This window comes from Azolla caroliniana, unplaced genomic scaffold (genome assembly GCF_043228905.1).
Source record: "Azolla caroliniana isolate FFs.n. ecotype wild unplaced genomic scaffold, voAzoCaro1.0.p SCAF_6, whole genome shotgun sequence".
NCBI classification, from domain to species: Eukaryota; Viridiplantae; Streptophyta; class Polypodiopsida; order Salviniales; family Salviniaceae; genus Azolla; species Azolla caroliniana.
The window spans coordinates 5,756,971-5,775,082 of NW_028230441.1; the positions used below are offsets into that span (position 1 = coordinate 5,756,971).

General features: G+C 34.7%; 1 protein-coding gene across 2 annotated transcripts; it reads left to right on the plus strand.

Annotated features, from left to right (window-relative positions):
* Positions 1-3,441: 3,441 nt before the first annotated feature.
* On the plus strand, positions 3,442-15,344 carry AAE17 (acyl-activating enzyme 17). Of its 2 annotated transcripts, XM_087320778.1 has the most exons (14): positions 3,447-3,828; positions 6,545-6,674; positions 7,421-7,677; positions 8,066-8,270; positions 10,080-10,120; positions 10,391-10,519; positions 11,292-11,365; positions 11,448-11,668; positions 12,370-12,464; positions 12,565-12,781; positions 14,053-14,178; positions 14,265-14,363; positions 14,460-14,669; positions 15,032-15,344. In XM_087320778.1, exons 1-14 carry the CDS (start codon positions 3,569-3,571, stop codon positions 15,131-15,133), a joined length of 2,166 nt encoding a protein of 721 aa, XP_087176904.1. In that variant the 5' UTR covers positions 3,447-3,568; the 3' UTR covers positions 15,134-15,344. The 2 variants fall into 2 exon arrangements, 1 of the variants encoding a protein (XP_087176904.1); XR_015529905.1 differs by lacking the exon at positions 15,032-15,344 and having other exon boundaries at positions 3,442-3,828; positions 14,258-14,363; positions 14,460-14,601.
* Positions 15,345-18,112: the final 2,768 nt, after the last annotated feature.

Sequence of the window (18,112 nt, forward strand, 5' to 3'; positions counted from 1 at the left end):
AGAAGCGCGTTTAGTGTGTGGTTGAAACTAAGAATTGACACATGCCTCTTACTTTAATAATGAAATGTCACTTCTTCTAGTTACCCATATCTCTCCCTATGTCTTAATTTCTCTCTTTATAATTAACTTCAACTTAACGTCTATTTTATCTTATTGATTCTCGTACTCAAAGCCATACAATTAGATATTTGTACCCCAGGGCCCATTTCTATTTGTGAAAGTTATATTGACAATTGAACATTGAGGAGCTAAGTAAACATACGAGGACATAAATAAGTTTAATTACTTCAATCATTATCATAGCATATATTGCAATTTATAAGTCGAGTAATCTACCCCTTATTGCCATCAAACATCGATGTGATTTCAGCCTAAGGCGATACCAGCCATGCAAAAGTAAAAATAATTTTTTGTGTCTTGACCTTCATTGCTCGCATCTATTTGTGTTTTCCCACCCAAGTCATTTGAAACTTTCATCTAATAACATTTGACCATATCAACAATGCATTACCTAGTTCACAAATAGTTTTTATGAAGCTTAGAGACATCAAAAAGCACTTGGTGAGCTATTTTATTGACATGAATTTGAAATTTGTGTATCACCTTTTAAACATGTGTCCAATAGATGCTAAGTTACTTTATGATGACAACGCTTCTACAACATGTTTCTAGCACCAAGTTGCCATCATAAGATGCCCTTCCACCTTAATGTCCTTATAAATATAGTATTCATCAAAACACGTCCTTCTATGTCCCTTTACATCACAACATGACTCAAACATATTGAAACATGCAAATATAGTGCACAATCAACTCTTTCCATCACACTTCACCATATCTTATGACTTGAAATATTGTTAATATGACTTTTCTTACAACATACAAAGAGAAGGCAAAGAAGGCTAAACCCAAATATGTACTTATAGGGAGAGCTAGAATGAGTCAACTTTATAATCTTGGATATATGTGGGCCCTAATGATATTATATGGTAATATTCCCCGAATGAGCTAGAATATCTTTTAAATATTTCTCTAACGATAGACGGAACACTCAATTTTTAATGCTAAGACACATTTTTAAACATCTCTCTCTCTCTCTCTCTCTCTCTCTCTCTCTCTCTCTCTCTATGGGATCACTTCCCATTGAGATCATGGCCATAGAAAGGATTGTTGAATATGTGCTCAAGGTTCAAAAAAGTCCCTCACATCAACTTCCTATAATTGCATGGGAAGCAAGCAAAAAGATCCAAAAGGCACATAAAAAGCAAAATATTGTGTACCGCTTGAATGTAAGATATGGAAAAATGGTTTGGTTGATGGGATGCAACACACTTGCTTCATGATGCATGACTAGATTCGTTTGTAAATGAGGCCTTTTTGCAACACCAATGTATCATGACACGGGACAAATGTGGAGGATCACGCTTCATACATTATATTACACATGTTGTACCTAACTACAAAACCATATTCATGGAACGGGGAAACCGTACACATCGATATATGTCAGAGCCCATCTCATTATTTGCCATTCAAACCATTGCTTCCATGCGACTTAGCTCACATGCATTGCGATGTGAGACGAGGCTTTGGGTCGCAAGTGATGAGAGTGGTCGACTATGCACACTTTGTCCAAACAAGTTCGAGAGTCTGAGTATCACACTTTGATACAATGCATTGGCTTTGATCATATTCAACCATGCTTTCCACACATCTTTAGCCAAGCCCAATCCTTGCACAAATTTCTCTCACAACCACAACGTGCACTCTCAACTACAACATTCATTGGTAAAGTTCTTGAACATTGAGAATTGCTACTCACTTTCATATGTATAATGTGAAATGTAATAATTTTGTTCTCATAGGTCATACTTGACCTCGGAAGACGATAATAGAATCTATCTATCTATCGTAAATAATGGCTTTGATTATGAAAGAAAGAAAACACTATCGTCACTAACTTACGACAAAGTAGAGAACCCTTATCAAGAGCTAGATACTACTACAATTGCAAACTCAATGCCACCTTACACACTAATTCAAATGGCGAATATGATGATATGTGACCTAGCAGAATTCCTCTCTTTTCATGGTTGAGATTTCGTGACTTCTCTAGCATTGTCAATTGCCACAAAAGAAGTCCTTTTAACTTTACAACGTTTTTTCTCACCCCAACTTGTGATTCAAAAGTGAAGGCGTTCAACATATATCCAATTGAACTACAACCCCCAATACCTCAAGAACTTAAAAATAATTTGGAAATGAGGCATTGGTTCATTGTTCTCCATATGTGCAAAAACTCAACTGAAGGAAGATAGGCTTACTCTAGTTAGAGAGATCCACACTAAATCGATACACTTCCAAACAATCTTAGTAATCGAACATGAAAGAAATAGATGCTTACTATGTTCCAATTCTATCAAACAAAAGAAACATGTTCCTCAAGTAATGTTTTATTTTTTTAATGCATCCCCCAATGGTAAAGCTCCAACCATAACTCTCCAAAGGAATGAATACCTTAGCTCGTACCATCAATTGAGAACACCAACTTGTCTTGATCACATGAAACCACCAAGTAACGCGCTTATGAAAACCCCATACCTTTATAACCCTTTATTCTATCCACTTAATGTTTGTCAATCAACTTGTGATAAGCATCATTTGTTGTGAATCTGTGATCATAGTCAATCTCCTATTTCCAACAAATGTCCAATCAAGCTCTTGAGATCCCCCATCTAAATTAGGAATTTTCTCATACAAAGATAGTAATTCTTGCAACTTATCCCAAATAAAGGTATAACCTTTTGGAATACGAAATGTTGATCTTGTTGTTCGAAAGGCCATCAATCTTCCTTGTGACATCAACTTAGCATCCTTGATTGTTACCAAACCCAATCTAACCATCAAAGGTTAAGAATTCGTTTACCTTCCCACCTCAATAACCTTGATGTCACCAAAACCTTCATTTTGTAATGAATTGGCACATCCCCTTTCTTGTGGAGGATGCCATTCTACAAAACCCAACATACTTTGTCAAGATGCGAGCAAAATGATTAACTATCAGAGAACCTGCACATTCGACATTCCTTACAGAATTAATGATATTCCACCGATTAGCTTCAACCGTCTCATGTTTCCGAGCTTAATTCCTATCATCTCTATAAAGTATGCAACCATATCTATCTAAGGTTGTACACCCTCAAAACATAAATCGAATGGAAATAAATTGACGAGCCACTAGATGCTCTTGCTCGTATAAAATTCAATATGGATGTTTTTTTGGAAAAATAAAATAAAATATAATATGGATGCCCCACCAAGACAACCACGACAAATGCACTTTTCCCCTTTTATTTTCTTTTTTATTTTGTAAACCAATTGTCTCATGGGCCAAATTTGGTCTTAGAAGATGTTAGTACATATATCTTTCTTTATCTCTCTCTCTCTCTCTCTTCCCGCCCCCTTTCATGACCGTTTCGTTTATAGCTCGCGTTTCCTTGCCTGCAGCGTTTCCCCCGTTTCCCCCGTTTCCTGAACTCCTGGCCCGTATCTCGCCCGTTCCTCCGCGATGGCGTCCATCGACTCCCTCTCCGTAGAAGATCTTCTGCTCACCGGGATCCCCCAGTCCCTTGCCGCTCAGATCCACGAGAAAATCCAGGGAATCCTTGCTCAGACCTGCGATTCTCCTTCGCATACATGGAAATTGATCTGCTCAGAGATCCTTCTGCCTTCTCATCCATTCCTTCTCCACCATCTTCTCTACTACTCCAATTACAGAAGATGGGATAATAAAAGCCTCGGTCCTCCTCCTGCATGGATGCCATCTTTGTAAGTGTGCGTAAATATTCACATTTTTTGTAGTTGCAATTTCATTGATGTGGTCAATGCCGTGGGGTGAAATTATGGTGAATTTCGTAGCATACATTTCAACATATATTGTGAATTCCTATAATGATACGGCACCTGTATCTTAAACTGTGTTCGATTGTATTTTTGCCATTGTTTGCAGTTTCTTTAGTTATTAAAAAATGCCTATTTTATGTTTTGAATACGTTTTAGAATACTCTGAGGTATTCTATATTTTAGAACTGCCATTTAAAAATATTTCATGTATTCTAGATGTTCTAATTTTTGACATATTCTAAGTATTTACCGTTTCCAAAAAGCTAAAATTTTTGTTTATAAAAAGAAGCATTTAACATATTCTACCTGTATTCTATGTATCTAACATATTTCACATATTTTATCTATAGTAAACGTATTCCAAATATTTAAAAAAATGATAGAATACTAGGCATACGTATTCTGCATGTATTGGATGCTAAGTATTCTACAACTATGACAACTTCCCCGTGAAATCTTTGTGAATGTTTCCATCTGTTTCTGAGTTCTGTCTTTGCTTACCATTAACTAGTTGAAGTTCCTCAAGAAAGTTCATGTGAATTTTGTTGCGATTTCATGTTTTTCATTGAGTAATAGGAAGTGCCTCGGTGAAATCCAATCACCCATTGGAAATTATAATACACGTTTTAATCTCCCGTCATTGTTTGAGTTTGTCTCTTGAATCACCTAAGATGTATGTTGTCGCACTGCAAATCTTTACTTAAAGTTTCTTGCTGAAATTTTACGTGCATTTGTTGCATGCATGGAAGCCTCTCCTGGGACTGTTTATTAAGGAATTTCAGTGACGGAAATGTATTTGAAACTTTGTATTATTGTATTGGAATGTTTGTGATCAGATTAAAGTTTTTAAGATGAGCACTTAATTGATGAGCATTTATGTGAATCTATGTGAACATCATAATCTCCTTATTCCATTTCAGTCTTGTAAGCATAAGCACCTAAATCTTTATCCTAGTAAGTTTCTTGTTAGAATCTATATAAATTGGTTACACATGTGACAATAGTCTTCACTATTCTGTTTCTATTTCAGTCTTGTAAGCATAAGCACCTAAATCTTTATCTTTGTAAGTTTCTTGTTAGAATCTATATAAATTGGTAACATATGTAACAATACTCTTCACCATTCTGTTTCCATTTCAGTCTTGTAAGCATAAGCACCTAAATCTTTATCCTTATAAGTTTATTGTTAGAATCTATATAAATTGGTAACATATGTGACAATACTCTTCATTATTTTGTTTCATTTATGTTCTTTGTTTGCAATAAAATTAAAGTTTCTTGGTGTAAACTATGTGAATTTGTAGCATCTCTCCTCAGTCTCTTCCTTGTTGCATTTCAGTTCTTTGTTTGCGACGAAGTTAAGTTTCACGTTGACATCTATGTGATTTTTTAGTAGGATACATTGCAACTCTTGTCGATCTGTTCCATTTGAATTGCAATGTCTGCAATGAAGTTAAAGTTTCTTGGTAAAATCTTCTCGACTTTGTTGTGTACATTGTTTTAATCTCTCTCCAATTCCTTCCTTGTTTACTGTAAAGAATCTTAAAAGTTTTGATACGAGGTTAAAGGATCTTAGAGGAGCTCTTATGTGTCAAAATCTATAACAAAACTTAAGTATGCTGTATATCCATCTTCATGATGAGATAATCTCTTGTCAATCCCGTCTTTGCTTCCTTTCTCTCTTGTATACCCCCAAAATTTAATTTTATTGAATTCTTCCTTCTTTCATTTCTATGTTTATAAGCACCTCAGCTTCATTTTTTTCTGCATTTCCATGCTTCCAATGAACTTATTAAAGCGATCTATAAGCATTTTGGAGACAATCCTCATGTTATACTTAAATGGAAGAAAAGGCTGTCAATCCAACTGGCTGAAACCCTGAATATAAGCATTATTGAGAAAGAGTTATAATACTTGAGAGAGCTGAAACTTTCAGTGCCATTGGCTGTTTTGGGGAAAGTAATAATAATATTAGACTAAATTTTTTAAAGGAAAGCTTTTCCAAAGTGTAGTTTATTCAGGTGGCCCCCAACCTATTTATTTCAGTGGCAGCTTTCTATTTCTCTGAACTATTTCTGCTGGATTACTCGAAATTGTATCTTTCATGAATCCTTGTTTGTGAATTTGAAAATATTTTTCTATTTGCTTATATTCAATTTTTTCAGCTGTCAATATTTGATTCTTCCTATGGAGATTCTTTTCAATTCAATAGTTTTGGGAGTGTACAGAGTAATTAGAATATGCATATATTTTTTGGGCTCCCTGCATAGAATTTGAAATCATTTTTCTATTTGCTTATATTAATGTAATTTTTAATTTATTGCTTCTTGAAAATTTACTTTTCTTTATTTGATATTCATCAAATTTCTCAGCTGTCAATATTTGATTCTTCCTATGGAGATTCTTTTCAATTGAATAGTTTTGGGTGTGTACAGAGTAATGAAAATATGCATATATTTTGGGCTCCCTGCATATGTAAGTTCAAACTCTTGGTTTGGTCTTATGAAGGTATATGCATGCGAGTATTATCTGCATATGCGCAATGCAAGTGATTCCTGGCTAGCAGCATATTGTCATTTATGCCGACTTCTTGTATTTCTGGTTCATGACTAATTTCTCACATGAACTTCTTTTTCTGAAGGGAGATAGCAAGGTTTACAAATGTAGGACAGCTTCTGGAAAGAATGGGGAAGGAGCTTCTTGGATCTTCATATAAAGATCCTATTTCCAGTTTCAATAACCTGCAGAAGTTCTCAGTTGAAAACTCAAAGGTATATGCTGTGTTCTTGTCTAGAATGCATACTTTAGATAAGATTCACTTCTCACACATGGCATTGCACTATTATATATCAGTTCAATTGTATGGTCATAATAGTTCATTTATGATATTTGATCTCTATTGGGAAGGTCATGACAGTTCGTTTATTATATTTCGGCTCTATTGGGAAGGTCATAATATATTTTAGCTCTACTGTTAAGGTCATAATTACTCGATTATTATATATTTTAGCTTGATTGATAAGGTCATAATAACTCATATATTCTATATTTCAGCTCTAATTGAAGTTCAGAATAGTTTATTCATTTCTATTTGGAAGGTCATAATAGTTTACTTACTATATTTCTGCTCTATTGGAAGGTCATAACAGCCTATTTAATATATATTAGCTCGATTAGAAGTTCAGGATAGTTTCATCTACATTTAGAAGGTTATAATAGTTCATTTACTATATATCAGCTCTATTGGGTGGCCATTATAGCTTATTTGATATATTTCAGCTAGATTAGAAGGTCATGATAGTTTGTTTATTATATTTCAGCTCGATTGAAACGTCACACTAGTTAATTTATTATATTTCAGCTCTATTCGAAATTCGAACAGTTGATTTACTATCATAAACTCCATTGAAAGGTCATAGTGGATGAACTCGACCTGAAAATTTCATGCAGAACTAATTACATCTATTATAATTAAACTCAGTTCGAAGGTCATAATAGTTTATTTGTTATATTTCAGCTCTATTGGAAGGTCATAATGGATGAACTAGATGTTAAATTTCATACTGAACCTGAGTGCATTTTGGACACTGATAATCTTGAAGACTGTCCTGGAGGAAGATGGTTGCCAGGAGCATGCCTCAATGCTGCAGAAAGCTGTCTGCGATCACACAAAGGGCGAAGAGACGAAGACATTGCTCTTCTATGGAGGGATGAAGGAATGGATGATGAACCATTAAAATCTCTTTCATTTGGGAAGCTCAGAGCAAAAGTGAGGTAATTTTATGGTTTTGTATTTCTGTCTGAATTAACCTGTGTTGTCTTTGGTAGTTTTAGTTTTTCCAATTTTGTGACATGGAATTAGAGGCTCTTTTTCCTGCCATATTTGTAGTTTCTCTTTCTATCTTGTAACTATTTTAGTGCTCTTTCTCAATTCAAGTAGTTGCTAGCTGCAGCTTTATCTCTCTTCCTTCCTTTCACTAAGATAGTGATAGATATTTTGTTTCTGAGAGGTATGTGAAATTATTGGCCTTAATCTATTTGTTAACCATGATTCACTGTTTGACAACAGATTTAATTCTAAAAATAATTAAAGCATCTGTTTTCTTAAAAGAAAAATACTAGAATGTGCTAATTTATCTCATTATGTTTTCATACCATGTAGCCAGGTAGCCACTGCATTGGATGTCCATGGTTTCTCGAAAGGAGATGCCATCGCTGTAAATATGCCTATGACTATCTGGGCAGTTATCATTTATCTTGGAATAGTACTTTCCGGGCGTGTTGTAGTGTCAATAGCTGACAGCTTTGCAGCTTCTGAGATTAAAACCCGTCTCATTATTTCAAAGGCCAAGGGGATCTTCACTCAGGTATGTTTTCACATGAACTCATGGAGCACAAACTTTTAGGATATGTAAAAACAATTTGGTATATGATACATGCCAGTTATTATTGATAGTTTTTTGTAGATTATATTGAGAAGAACTAGTACATATGTTATTAGATGCAGTAATTGAATTCTGCCCAAGTGAAGAAAGTTTATCTACAATAAGTGAAATAAGGGTTGGCACTAAGTTGACTGTGACTTAGAATATATGGAATGGCACTGGACTTCCTGGTTGATTAAGTTATAAGATGTCGTTGAGGCTTTTCCAACTTCTAAATTCCCAAAGTGACTGATTGTCTCAAAATTACCCGACATGGTATGCATACACGTGAAAGTTCATTGACCTCACCTCACTGCTATGAATTAACAAATTACTCTAATCAATGGTACAATTTCCGTAGGTTGCTTGAATGTTACCTATGCTTTGTGATTAGATTATACAAGCTCCAATATTATGAAGATTACATTATTTATTTATTTAATTGATACAGTGTTTGACTTTTTCTCACTTTTATTTACACAGTAATCCATTCTATTATCCTCCCCTACACATGCCGTATGATATCTACACTGAACAAAACGAAATGATCATATAAAAGTTATCAAGGTTATAGCTGAGAAACCAACATATGGAACTGTCACCACTTCATAAATTATATTACCTTACTGGGAATCTTTGCTTATCGCTGATATGGTAAATCCTTACTTGAAAGGATACAGATGCATTTGATTGGAAAATTGATCAAAGCTCACTATAAATCACCAAGAGAACTTCTTTTCTCAATCTATATGATAAGGATATTGTTTGTTGGATTCTTGCTTTGGATTCAGGTGAAGTGATCCTTGACTTCAAATTAGGAAAGTAATATTACATCAACAGGTGATAATGAAAAGTAATGTGAAATATATCAAAAGAATAAATAAATAAATAAAATGATCAAGGAAAATAAATATATCAAAAGATAAAATTACAACAATTCTGATTACATAGAAAATCACCAACTGCAGCTAAAGCAAAAATATTTAATGACTCTAATAAAAAATTGCTGATTACAAAGAAACTAACCAAATTCAGCAAAAGTATTTTAATTCAAAATAAATAGATACAATAGCTCTAACCCAAGGTGTAGGCTTCTAATGTGAATTTCTTTTGAACTTTTAAATATCCCAGAAAGCAGTTGCCTAATGCTATGTTCTTTAAAGGAAATATTTACTTTTACATGTACAGAGTTTTGCTGATATTTAAAATGCTATAAATGTTTCTCATCTCACAGAAAATATTACACTCAATGTTTATTAATTTTTTTGAGAAGGGAAAGTGAGTGTTTTATAATTTGCAAGAGTTCTTCTAGTCAAAACCAAAGTGCTTTAATTCATACCAGCTTTATATAATTATTCACTGTAGTATAAAACAATGTTTCTTTTTATTTCTTCATATAGATGCCTTTGGCCCTTGTAAGCCAATTGACCAAGTACAAATCTTATTTTCATATAAATAGATATTCTTCATTATCATGTTCTTCATTTGGACCCTGAAATAGAAAACAGGTAAAATCTGGGATGTGAAGAAACTTCTCTCCTGTTAAAGACTACAGAATGTCAGATCCAGCCATAGCACGTAAAATTGAATCCACTTCAATGATCATTCTGTAGTCCCCCAAAACAGGGCTATTGTTTTTGTTCACTCGTGCAGAATCACATGCTTAATTTCTGTATAAAATGAAAACTAAATTTATTGACCTGGAGCTTGATGGCTTAAAAAACTGATGTTCTGAAACTATTAATTTTGCAGGATGTAATTGTGCGAGGCTCAAAAACACTTCCATTGTACATGTATGTACAAAGAAAAGTCATCTTCGATCATTTTTGCCTTAAATATTACAAAATTTGAAGGATTGGCAAAGGTTTTATATTCTTGAGTGTTGGCAAAGTTAGGATGGCAGCACATTAGCATACTAAATTAAAATTTTATGCATTACAAACATGAATGCATGATAGGTTCCAGATTTGCAAATATCAAACATTTTATAATCAAACAATGCGATGACAATGTCGTCAGGTTGTCAGAAATCTGCTTCTTACTATGTCATCTTATGCTTGCAGGAGATTGGTCGAATGTGAAGCACCTACAGCAATTGTTCTTCCAGTTGATGGAACAACATTGGCAGTGACTTTACGGGAAGGAGATATTTCTTGGAATGGTTTTTTGGCTAATGCTGAGAGCACAAGCAGGTAAATTTTGCTGCATGGAACTCAGAATTCACATTTTGAAGGAAATAAAGAAAGATATGTATTAAACAAATAAAAATGCCTATATTTTGTCACATTTAGTTCTCTTTGTTGCTTTTGAATATTCAATTGCTGAACTTGGTCTTGTTGAAAAGAAAATACCCTAGGAGAAGTATTAAAAGAACAGTAGTGAACACAATAGAAGAAAGAAGACATTGGGGGCCCTGTGGATTTTAATTTTAAAGACTTCTATTTTCCAATCATGATGGTGCAGATTGATTAAACTATGCACATTGTATCCCCAATATTTGAGTGTGAATCTAATACATTATGTGCATCTTAGAACTCTTTCCTTTATTAGCATTTGAACCCATAGGTTGTGATGCTCTCATAATGTGTATATAATGTCTTGTTGCTTTGATTGTAAGCTTGGCTACATGATAATTAGGTAGTCCTTACATCAACTGATTGTGATTGGAAGTCTTTTAAATGATAACACATAGACTTGAATCCTTTTGAGTTGGAAGTGTTAAGGAATTGAAAATTGGGGCAATGGAAACAGAATGAAGGTTACACAGTTCCAGAGAAGAGACGTAAAGTGGTGAATGGATCTTTTTTATGGTGTCCAATAAAATTACAAAATTAAATCCCGATTATGTCACAAACATATTGACATCTGATACTGAAAAAATTCAGATTTTCTATTTTGATTGATTCAATCAATTATGCAATGCAAATACACATCTTATTAATTTGGTGGTTTTCTGAATATCAGCGTAGAAAATTACGAAGCTGTGCCTTTACCTGTAGATTCATTTTCCAATATTCTTTTTTCATCTGGAACTACAGGTTGGTGTTCATCTCAAGAAAATTAATAATAAAGGCATTTCATTTTGAGATTTCTTTAATGTTTGCATGCTTGACTATGTAGGGGAACCGAAAGCAATTCCATGGACTCATTTGACTCCATTAAAGGCAGCTGCCGATGCTTGGGCCCATCATGATATCAGAGATGGTGATGTGGTAGCATGGCCAACTAATCTGGGATGGATGATGGGACCATGGCTCATCTATGCTGCATTCTTCAATAATGCTAGCATAGCTTTATACAATGGATCTCCCCTTGGATCTGGATTTGTCAAATTTGTACAGGTACAATATTCTTGGATTAAATGTGTTAAATACCGAGGAGGTCGTGTTAATTGTAGAAAATGTTGTCTTAAAGTAAAGTTATTGCACCCTTTTGGCCGCAAGCTTTAATATCACTGCATGGTATGAGGCACTTGTGCAGCCATGGGTTTTGGTGAACCTCTTCTGTATCGTAATATATGTTGCATCCTTTTCTTTTAAAAAAGGAAATAAATTATTTGAAATGCTTTGACAAGCCTGTGGGTTCTTTCCATAAATAGGTTTCCCACATTTGAAATGTTTTGGACTATGGTAGATTACTTGTATTGTGTTTTATTTTTGCATTGTCTTCGCTATTTTTAAAATTTTAAGGTTTGGCCCAACACTTGGCTTTCAATCTTTAACCATTATTAAAATTAGTAACTATAATTATTAAAATATGAATGCCCAAATGTGTTTGGATACAATGATTTTAAAAATGACTACATTTTTGCTGGAAAGTTAGAAATCTTTAAAATCCTCGGTTATACTCCAACCCTTGTGTCTGGTTTCTCTTTTATAGTTTGTGTTAGGGATAGATAACATGCAAACCATTTCGTTTAAGGTTTTCGAGGCGTAAATATAGCCCAAGATTGTATTGGAGTGATTGTCTGTCAAAATGTTTTAAGGGTTTCTTTGATGAATTATAATCTGGAAATCATAACGTTACTTGTGATGGTGACCAGGATGCAAGAGTTACAATGCTTGGCTTGGTGCCTAGCCTAGTCAAGGGGTGGAGGCGCACAATTGATGTTTTCAACTATGACTGGTCAAGTATCCGGTATGTATTGTAACTTGTGGCAATCCAGTTCCCTAGTAATATATGGCTCTTTTTGCTCTTGTTATCTAATGAATGTATGTCGATAATCATGCCATATCAGGTGCTTCAGCTCTAGTGGAGAGGCTTCAAATGAAGATGACTACCTATGGCTGATGGGAAGAGCATACTATAAGCCAGTCATTGAGTACTGTGGAGGCACAGAAATTGGTGGAGCTTTTGCCACAGGATCATTGCTTCAGGCACAAGCACTTGCAACATTTAGCACACCAGCAATGGGTTGCAAGTTGTTTCTTCTTGATTCAAATGGGAATCCTTTGGTCAGTTGAATGCCTTCCACTGCCAAATAATCATAGTTTCCTTCTACTTGAATGTGCTAGGGCCTTCTAGATTCATCATTTTTGCTGTTGCATGTTGTATGTCTGGCTGGACTAGCCACAACACATGTGTCTATCCGACACTTCTCCAAAGGGGTGGTAGGGATAGGATGTTAATACACGCGTATGATAATTACACTTAAGCACAGACGAAGACAAGAGCAATAAACATAAGCAAGACTATATTAATTCTTCGTAACTTCATTACAAAACATCGGATCCTTTTATAGGCATCCGGCCAGATTACAATCGGTGCTCTTAGGCAACCATCCGGATCGGTTACAACTACCGAATCCGTCCCTCCTAATAATTCTATTCGTATTCTTTTCCTATTCTAGTTTGTAAATCTTCGTGTTTCCACATTAGTTTGCATTCTTTTCTTTAAGATGAACCTTTTAGAAATTATTTCTTTTTGGAGGAATCTCGTTTTCTTCTTTAAGGTGACTCAGCTTACTAATCTGTTGAGTCTTAAAAGAACTCTCATTTTAGAAAGATCCCAAACCCATCATTTGTGGGGCTCTACTACACAAAGCTAATGGTATATCATGATTATGATCATCTCAATCAGAATCCCAATCTCAACTCTCGATCCAGAGAAGATATCATTCATGAATTCAAGAGATTTTTACATATCATTTTGTTTGGTTCACTCTCAAGATAATGGGCTGTTCACTTACTCCCCAGATTCAAGAGTAGCTTCTCACCTCAAAAAGATTTTACATATCTTGAAAGTGTGTTATTTGACAATTAGCAGGAATATCAAAGTATTTTTATGGAAATACACTCTGGAAATCCCTTCTTATTTTAGTGTTACCTTGAGATGAATCTCCACGCAACACTCTAGGACACCTAAAGTAATGGTGTGCTCATGTAAATTGGTATGAACATAGAATTCTAGGCACCAACCTGATACCAAACTTCCAGTTGTGGCTTCAATATCCAGCATGTACGGCTGAATGTTTACAGTTTGTGCACAATGTCTCTATATGAGCAATTTATTCACGCTTCATTGGGCTTGGCTTTCATGTTGGGTATTTTTAAGATATAGTATGTTGTGCTAACTCTTTATTGTTAATGTTTCAAGTCTAGCCTATCTGAAAAATTATTGGAAATTGGGAAGCCAATCTCCTTGAGTGAGTGGTACACATAATTTATATATGTGTGTGTGTGTATATATATAGAGAGAGAGAGGTTGGTTTTTGTGTTTTTGCCAGCCTGATGGTGAACCTGGTGTGGGTGAGGTTGCTCTTGATCCACTCTTCTTTGGAGGCTCAAAAACATTGTTAAATGCAAACCATTACGATGTTTACTTCAATGGCATGCCATGTGTCAATGGATTGGTAATCAAATGTTTCGATTGGGCTGATTATGGTTCTCATCTAGTATTTTGGTTAGGTTGTAAATAAGCCACTTAAAAAGTTTGCAGAGGTTGAGAAGGCATGGAGATGAATTTGAGCTTACTATTGGAGGATTTTACCGAGCACATGGCCGTGTGGATGACACAATGAATTTAGGAGGCATCAAAGTATGTGATAATATTTCAGATTTTTCATTCCATTATGATTTATGAATCTCTAGGATATGTTTACTTATGATGTTTTAGCATTCAAATTTTATATAGGTGAGCTCAATTGAGATAGAGAGAATATGCAATTCTGCCGATGCGAGCATTGTGGAAACTGCTGCCATAGGAGTACCTCAAGCAGGTGGGGGTCCTGAACAGCTTGTCATGGTAGTGGTGTTAAAGGCGGGTTCTGATGCTGGTACTAACGAAGAGTTAAAGCGGATTTTCAATTCAGCCATTCAACGAAAATTGAATCCTCTCTTCAAGGTATGTATATATTAGGAAAAACTACAAAATGCCCCTCACTTTTTGTTATTCCCACCCACATGTTCTTTGTCCAACCTCCTCTCAAGTACTCAAATTATGTGTGATATTTGAGCAATATATGGTCAATTCATCACATTTTCTATCTTTCAAGGGTTGATCAGATGCATTTGAGGAAATAACAAAAACTTAGGGGTATTTCAGAGGATTTTTTCTATACATTATACACCTCATTATGTTTCAGCAATATGATAATCCTATTTTTGTATGCACTGAATAAGCATACCATATTACATTGTTTTTTTATTTGGAAGGTTGAATGAGCATAGCAAACTACCAAATTACAATACTGGTTGATTCAACAGGTTGCGTTGGTAGTAGTTACAGATCTCCTACCTCGAACTGCTTCCAACAAGATCATGAGGAGAATGCTTCGGACTCAATTCGGAAGTATGAATAAGCTCTGATTTTTCATACAATGCCACCTGGTAAAGGAAAAGTTGTCTATTGAGGGACATTTTGGAGTTTATAACTTGAAATGTTTCTTGCAATGAACAATCTATAAAGGTGTGTGAGTATAATGTATGTATGTTACGAGATGTATGACTTCCCATCTGTATTTTTTATATTGGAAATTTTATGAAATTATTCTTTATAAATAAATGTGCATTTGTTTAACATTCTCGATAAATATGTCAATCTTTGTACCCATCTGGATTCTATTCGGTTACAAATATAAGAAAAGCATAGGCTGTTCTCGGGGCTGTAATTCTGAAACAAAATGTTTATTCTTTTATGTGTGATTGTTGTCTCTACTGATGGATAGTCTCAAATGCAAATAGGATAGAGAATCAGCATGATAAGGAGAGATTAATGCCCCTACTACGATGGCTATGATGAATTAACCATGTCCAAATATCTTCCCTAGGTTAAGCTTTTAGGTTCAATATCCCAGCTTGAAAATAAAACATGTCCTTCATAATATTAGGTGAGCCAAGTCTATGAATGTTTCATTGCTTGGCCAAACACAAACATAGATTAGGGTTTTAACGAGAACATTTGTTTTGTAAATTGTATAAGCTTCAAATTATTTTATTGAGTGCTAATACTAGGATAATGGCAATCAAACTATTGTACAATCCATTGACTCGAGCCATTTGAGCAATCATCGTCAATAATAATGACTATGGTGGTAATAGAATTGAAGATTTCACAATCAGATGAATAACGTTTCCTTCTTTTGCTTAAATATGTGTGTTATGTGGAGTCTTACCATAATCTATATGGATATCAAACAAAATATTAAAATCATTTGACATTGCAGAACTTTGTTATGTCTATGCCTCTCTCTTTGTTCATTTCAAGATTTTCTATATGATCTTAGCTATTATCTTAACATAATCAATTAAATTGAGAACTTGAGAATATATAATTAAACTTGTTGATCATCTATTGATTTTCATTGTCTGTGTATGGATCTTCTCTTTTGTGTCGTAAACTTATCAATCAAGTATTGAAATAAGGCGATTGGTATAGCAGGCCCAAATGGTCAAATGGTTCAAGATGTGATTGGAATTGTGAATAGATATAGCATGTGATGAAATGAGGAGGCTAAATTACTAAGAGAATCATCAATACTAACGCATCTTGTAGCATTTCAAAAATGCATTGATGAAAAACCATTGGGTTTGAAGAATGAGATAAAATAGATATTGAGATTTTTCATGCGACGTATTGTAGATAAGGGAACCCTTGAATAGTGCTCAATTATGTTTCCATCCACTCCTTTGAACTATAATAGAATTTTAGTATCATAACTATAAACACATAGTTTCCTATGCTTAGAATGTGTTCTTTACACAAGGCTTTGTATATCCTCTTGCCTATCGCACTAGTTCATGGTGTAGGAAGACGACAAAATGTTTCAGGAAAAATACATTTGCAAAAGCAAGAAGAATCATGGCAGGTGTTGCGAATGGAGGATGGAGATAAGAGGACATTTAACTCACCACACATGTACGCCTTCATTTCTACTTCATGCAAGGGATTACTTCAAATTTACATCCTTTACATTGTGCTAGAATATTGTTGCATTCGATTCTAATGTGTCATAAGAAAAAAGGCACTTATAGCAATATAGAGTTGTATAAAGCAAACACCCTAATTATTGCATGACATGAGGAAACAACGTTATATCAAGAATCGAAATCCATGAACACATGAATAAAGGTATAACACCATGTCTAGCTTTAGTGTAAAAGGGTTAGAATTACTTCCTTTTAAGGAGAATCCTTAAGAGAAATGTTGTCTCCAACCATTCAGAAAATTATTCGATGTTCATAATAAATTTATTATAGTGAAGAAGTATAGACATAATATATAATCTCCTCCATGATGGCAATGTTGTTACTATGGTCCTTCACGTTCATAGGGCTATGTTTAGTTTGTCACAACATAGAGTGCTTGCTTGGCTCTACCTTAGAGGAATCATTCAAACTAAATCTCACAGTAAGAGAAGCCTCATTCACAAAAACATGTGCCACTCGACAAACTGCAAGTAATATGTACTCGACCAAAGTAAACATCAATAGGATGTATTCTCTTACTGTTGAGTTATTATACTCTTTATATCCACTTATGAAAATCGTCCATCTCGCTTCATTTCCTATGTTAAGTGAATACCTTATAACTCAAACTTTTGCATTAATATTATTCCCTGAATGGTTGATGTGCAAAGCAAGTTGAAATGAAACCAATCTAGAAAAGCATTACCCTAACTTGTCATACCAATGTATAAATGTTGTAATTCATCTAGTGAACTCGTCTAGACCCACTTCATTTTTCATGGTAATAGGATACATCATAACACAAACTTCTTGCATCTTATCCCCTTAACGACTTCTAAGCCATGAGAACTTGAAATGTCAATAAACCAATATAACATGCCCAAACTTCTCATATCATTGTTTAATGCTTGCTATTCACTCGAGACTATTAGTGAGCTAACATATAAAAACAAGCAACAACTATGTTGCATGGCATAGGGACTACGTAAAGAAGTTAACGATGATCCTTAGGTCTTTATCATATTTTGTCTACACATATCCCTGCTTGCCCATTGGATATATATTCTATCAAGGTTCGAAAATTTGGCCGGGACGAGAATCCCACATATATATTTGCGGCCAATGTGGTTTGATGCCACAACGACATGGATTTCCATCTAGGCAGTAAGTTTAGCATCAACATCTGAGCCTAGCATGTCCTTCCTTCCCGTCTTGAGTGGCATGAGTATCATGTGACAGTCTGATCAGTTTCAAAATGGTACGAGCGGAATACAACGCAAACTCAAACCTCTCGAGATCATTGGCATTCGAGTTTTAAGTGTCTGAATGGAAAGCCCATTCTTTGGTAATGAGATTGTGTGAAAGGCTCCTTCTTCTCTA

Excerpts from the sequence above, each read along its gene's own strand:
- AAE17 (XM_087320778.1), top strand. The coding sequence starts at position 3,569 with ATGGCGTCCATCGACTCCCTCTCCGTAGAAGATCTTCTGCTCACCGGG. Across the intron at positions 7,678-8,065 it reads AAGCTCAGAGCAAAAGTGAG|CCAGGTAGCCACTGCATTGG; the intron begins GTAATTTTATGG and ends CATACCATGTAG. Across the intron at positions 14,179-14,264 it reads TGCCATGTGTCAATGGATTG|AGGTTGAGAAGGCATGGAGA; the intron begins GTAATCAAATGT and ends AAAAGTTTGCAG.